Source organism: Phalacrocorax carbo, chromosome 6, assembly GCF_963921805.1.
Source record: "Phalacrocorax carbo chromosome 6, bPhaCar2.1, whole genome shotgun sequence".
Lineage (NCBI taxonomy): Eukaryota > Metazoa > Chordata > Aves > Suliformes > Phalacrocoracidae > Phalacrocorax > Phalacrocorax carbo.
Genome location: NC_087518.1, coordinates 42326288 through 42330859, shown reverse-complemented (window position 1 = coordinate 42330859; position 4572 = coordinate 42326288). Strand labels below are relative to the sequence as shown.

The following is a 4572-nucleotide window of genomic DNA, read 5'->3' as shown; positions in this document are numbered from 1 at the left end:
CTGCATAGGCTGCTTTACTTCTTTTATTGCCTCGCAGGGCGCAGCTCCTGCTCCTGCTCGCGGAATTTCGGTGGATTCGGGGCTCCCGGGATGTTTCGGGGAAAGTTTCCTGATTTTTAGGAAAGCTTTTCTCGCTCCCCACGCCGCCCGAGTGGGCTCCAGCCCACTTTCCAGCCGGGTGGGCGCCGAAATACTTTCTTAAACTTGGCCACCTGAAGCCCCGGGAGCGGCAGCAGGGCCCCGGCCCGCGGAGGGGCGCGGAGGGCCGCGGAGCGGGGCCGGGCCGCTCCGCTCCGCCGGCAGCCGTGATTGAACATGGGATTAGCACAATAGAGCCCTAATCGAGGGGAAACGTTTCTTTTCACGCTAAGCACCGTAATTAATGGTATGAATCAATTAATTTGACTTTTATTGTGTCGAAGAAAAGCGCAACAAATGAAACAGGGGGCCGCGGAGTTGGTCTTTTTTCGTCCTTTTTCCCTGGGAGAGCCTTTGCCATGCAGGGGCAGCGCGAGTAGGTGTGAGTGTGCGGGTGGGTCAGCCTGCATGTAGGTGCGTGCATGTGAACGTGTGCGTGAGCGGGCGGGCGGTGCGCGGGTGCGGAGGCCAGGGGCGCGGGGACCTGCCGGGAAACGCGTAAAAACGGAGCGGGGGGCGGAACCCCGCAGGGGACGGGCGTGTCCCCCCCCGGGGGGTCGGCGGCCGGAGCGGCCCGCGGGGGCCGGGCAGAGGCTCTCGGGGAGGCCGGGGCACCCACATTTCCGAGGCTCTGAAGGACTCTAGGGCTGGGGGGGAGCTATTTGCCTTTCCTAAACCTGAACCGCTCGCAGGAAATGGTTCGCTCCTGGGGCATTTTCCTAGTTTAATTGTATTTACCGCAATCCGTCAACACGTGCGAGAACTACAACAAGCAGGGTATCGGCGGTACGAACGGAAAAGCAAAGCCCGTGAGCCACCCGCGGCCGAGGTCCCGGGCGGGGGTTCCTCCTCCTGGGCGCAACGGGGCCGGGGTGGGCGGCCGGACGCCTCTCCCCGGGCCGGGGCTTACCTGGGGCCGCGTCAATACGGTCCTCACATTCACACACACTCCCTCATTTCCTACTTTTTCATATGCTAACGCCCGCAATGATTAAGTCGTTAACAACTCTTAAAAAAAAATAAAAAAACACACAGAAAAAGAAAAAAGAGAGAGAGAAAAAAGGAACCGACTAAAAGCTTCTTTATTTATAGTTTCCCTTTGTTATTTTACGTCTTTTTTATTTCTCCCTGTAACTAACCTAATAGATTAATCAATAGCCATTCTCTGATCTTCCGTTCCCGGCTGGAGCTGTTGTTGAAAAAAAAAAAAAGAAAAAGAAAAAGAAGACCACGGAAAAGTGAATTTCGGAGCCCAAACTTGGCGGGTTTAAGCGCTATTACGGCGACGAATCCGCTGAGACCGCGCTCGGCCGGGGCGGCCGGTGCCGAGCGCACGGCGGCGGCCTCCGGGCCCGCCGCACCGAGAGCGGCCGCGAGCCCCGGGGCGGCGACTGTTCCGCGCCGGGCCGCGGGGGGCTGTTGCCGGGGCCGGCGGGTGCCGGTGCCCGCGGGTGGCAGCTGGCTGGGGGCGGCGGGCCCCGGCGGGGCGGGCGGCCCGACGGGGCGGCCGGGCCGCGCCGAGCCGCCGCCGCCGCTCTTTGTTGACAGTCCATGAAACAACTCGAGTTTTGCATGACTTCACAGCGGGGCGCCTGACGTCACGCGGTCACGTGGCACCGCCTCCGAGTATATCTTTAACGGGAAAGTAATCTATCAGGCAGTCCGGACCGCCGCGCTTCCAAAGTGGCGAGCGAGGCCCCGCGACGCCCCGGCCTCCTGCCCCCGCCCCGCCCGGCCGCCGGGAGCTCCGTCCCCTCCCTCCGCCAAGGGGGGGAAAAAAAAAAAACCGCCAGGAAAGAGGAGGAAAAAAAAAAAAAAAAAAGGCCGAGGGCGGCGGAGCGGTGCGCGGCGGGGCCGCGGCCGCGGAGCGGAGCGGTGGAGCGGCGGGTGCCCGCGGAGCCGCGGCGGCGGCCCCATGCCCGGCGCCCGCAGGCGCCCATCGCGGCGGGCGGGAGCCAGCGTCGCCGCCTGACCCCCGATGCCCGGCGGCGGGAGCGGGGCGCGCAGCCGGAGGTGACCGGGCGGCCAGGGCAGCCCCGCGCCGCGGGACGCCGCGGACGGGAGAGGAGCGGGCGCGGCCGCCCCATGCCCCGAGGGGACGGCGCCGCGGGGGGCAGCCGGGCCGCTCGGGTCTAGCCCCAGGGGCCGGTCGGAGGAGCGGCGGGAGGGGGGCGCGGGGGGAGCCCGCCGCGCCGCCGGGTGCGGGCGGGAGGCCCCGCCGCCGCGCCCCGTCCGCCGAGCGGGGATGACCCTGTCGGGCGGCGGCAGCGCCAGCGACATGTCCGGCCCCGCCGTCCCGGCGGCCGAGGATGTGGATATCGACGTGGTGGGCGAGGGCGACGACGGGCTGGGCAAGGACAGCGACGGCGAGGCCGGCAGCCCGGCCGCCCTGCCGCGCCTGCCGCTGGACGAGGCGGCGGAGCTGGCGCTGCCCGCGGAGGCGGGCGCGGAGAGCGGCAGCAGCGGCAGCGGCAGCCCGGCCGAGGCGGCCCCCGGCGGGGCGGCCGAGGGCGGCAAGGGGGGCGGCGAGGAGGGAGCGAGCGGCGGCGGCGGCGGCGGGGCGGCGGCGGGGCAAAGCAAGCCCAAGAGCAGCCTGGTGAAGCCTCCCTACTCGTACATCGCCCTCATCACCATGGCCATCCTGCAGAGCCCGCAGAAGAAGCTGACGCTCAGCGGCATCTGCGAGTTCATCAGCAATCGCTTCCCCTACTACCGAGAGAAGTTCCCCGCCTGGCAGAACAGCATCCGCCACAACCTCTCCCTCAACGACTGCTTCGTCAAGATCCCCCGGGAGCCCGGCAACCCGGGCAAGGGCAACTACTGGACGCTGGACCCGCAGTCCGAGGACATGTTCGACAACGGCAGCTTCCTCCGCCGCAGGAAGCGCTTCAAGCGGCACCAGCAGGAGCACCTGCGGGACCAGACGGCGCTGATGATGCAGGGCTTCGGCGCCTACGGCCTCGCCGGCCCCTACGGCCGTCCCTACGGGCTGCACCCCGGCGCCTACACCCACCCCGCGGCCGCCGCCGCCGCGCTGCAGTACCCCTACATCCCGCCCGTTGGGCCCATGCTGCCGCCGGCCGTGCCGCTACTGCCGTCCAGCGAGCTCAGCCGCAAAGCCTTCAACTCCCAGCTCAGCCCCAGCCTCCAGCTGCAGCTCAACAGCCTGGGCGCCGCCGGCTCAATCGTCAAGTCGGAGCCCAGCAGCCGCCCCTCCTTCAGCATCGAGAATATCATCGGCGTCCCGGCCGCCAGCTCGGCCGCCAGCGCCCAGACTTTCCTGCGGCCGCCCGTCACCGTGCAGTCGGCCCTGATGGCCCACCAGCCGCTGGCGCTGGCCAGGACCACCGCCGCCATCGCCCCCATCCTCAGCGTGCCTACCAACATCATTGCGGGGCAGTTCCTGCAGCCCGCGGCCCCCGCTGCCGCCGTGCAGGCCAAGTGGCCGGCACAGTAGCCCCGGCCGGTAGCCCCGGCCAGTCGTCCCGGGGAGCTCTCGCCGCCGGCCGCCCCCTCGGGGCTCCGCGGCCGCCCCGCCCGGGGTCCGGGCTCCGAGCAGCGGGCGTCGGCCCCCCGCCGCCGCTTGTACATATTTGTATCAAAAATCACTGACGTTGCTTTCGGGGTTTTTATTTTTCTAAAGAGGCGAAATGACGGTCGCGATTAGGAGCTGCGAACTTTCACTTTTTTTGAAGGTTCCGGCGCTCCGAGCGGTTTTATCCGAAATAAACGAACAAACGAGAAAAAAAATGTATTAAAAAAAATAAGCGGGGGAAATTTTAAATATTAAACGAACGAACAAAAAAAAAAGAATTTTGGAGGAAAAAAACAAAGGAGGAAAACGCTGTCATTCTATTATAGAAGTCTGTTTATATATGAATGAATATATGTATTCTAAATGTTATCCCTTCGTGTTGTACACAACTTTGTAAATAAATTTTTAAAACGCTCTGCCCGTGTGTGTGTGAGAGGCAGATCTTTGCGCACCCACCCGCGGGACGAGCCGCCGGGGCCGCCGAGGCTGGAAACCCGAGCGGGGCGCCCGCGACCGCGGAGCGCCGGACCTCGCCTTCCCGCCGAGCCCTGGGGTTCGCCGGTCCCGGTGCGGCGCGGGTGGGCTTCCCACGGCCCCGCGGGCACCTTCCGCCGCTTCGGGATGCGCCGTCCGCGGCCGCGCAGCGACAGACACCGGCCCCGCTCGCTGCCCAACCCGCCGCCGCGGCGGGGCCAGCGTCGCACAGATTCCTTCAAAATTAAACCTTCCCCGGCAGGTCCGAGACTCTCTCAACCGTGCCGTAATTTTTTTTCCCTAAACATATTAATTTTTCTCAGCCTGACTTCGGCTCTGCACCCCGGCGCGGCGGGATTCTGCCCCTTCCCTGACGGACTAGGTACGGTTTGGCTCGGCTTTCGTGGCTAGTTATAAGGGAAATG

General features: G+C 65.6%; 1 protein-coding gene across 1 annotated transcript; it reads left to right on the top strand.

Annotated features, from left to right (window-relative positions):
• The first annotated feature begins 1779 nt into the window (after positions 1-1779).
• Positions 1780-4089, top strand: FOXD3 (forkhead box D3). The gene has a single exon (XM_064455740.1). It carries the CDS (start codon positions 2384-2386, stop codon positions 3593-3595), a length of 1212 nt encoding a protein of 403 aa, XP_064311810.1. The 5' UTR covers positions 1780-2383; the 3' UTR covers positions 3596-4089.
• Positions 4090-4572: the final 483 nt, after the last annotated feature.

Bases quoted from the DNA above. Each gene is read 5' to 3' on its own strand.
- FOXD3 (XM_064455740.1), top strand. From the start codon at position 2,384: ATGACCCTGTCGGGCGGCGGCAGCGCCAGCGACATGTCCGGCCCCGCC.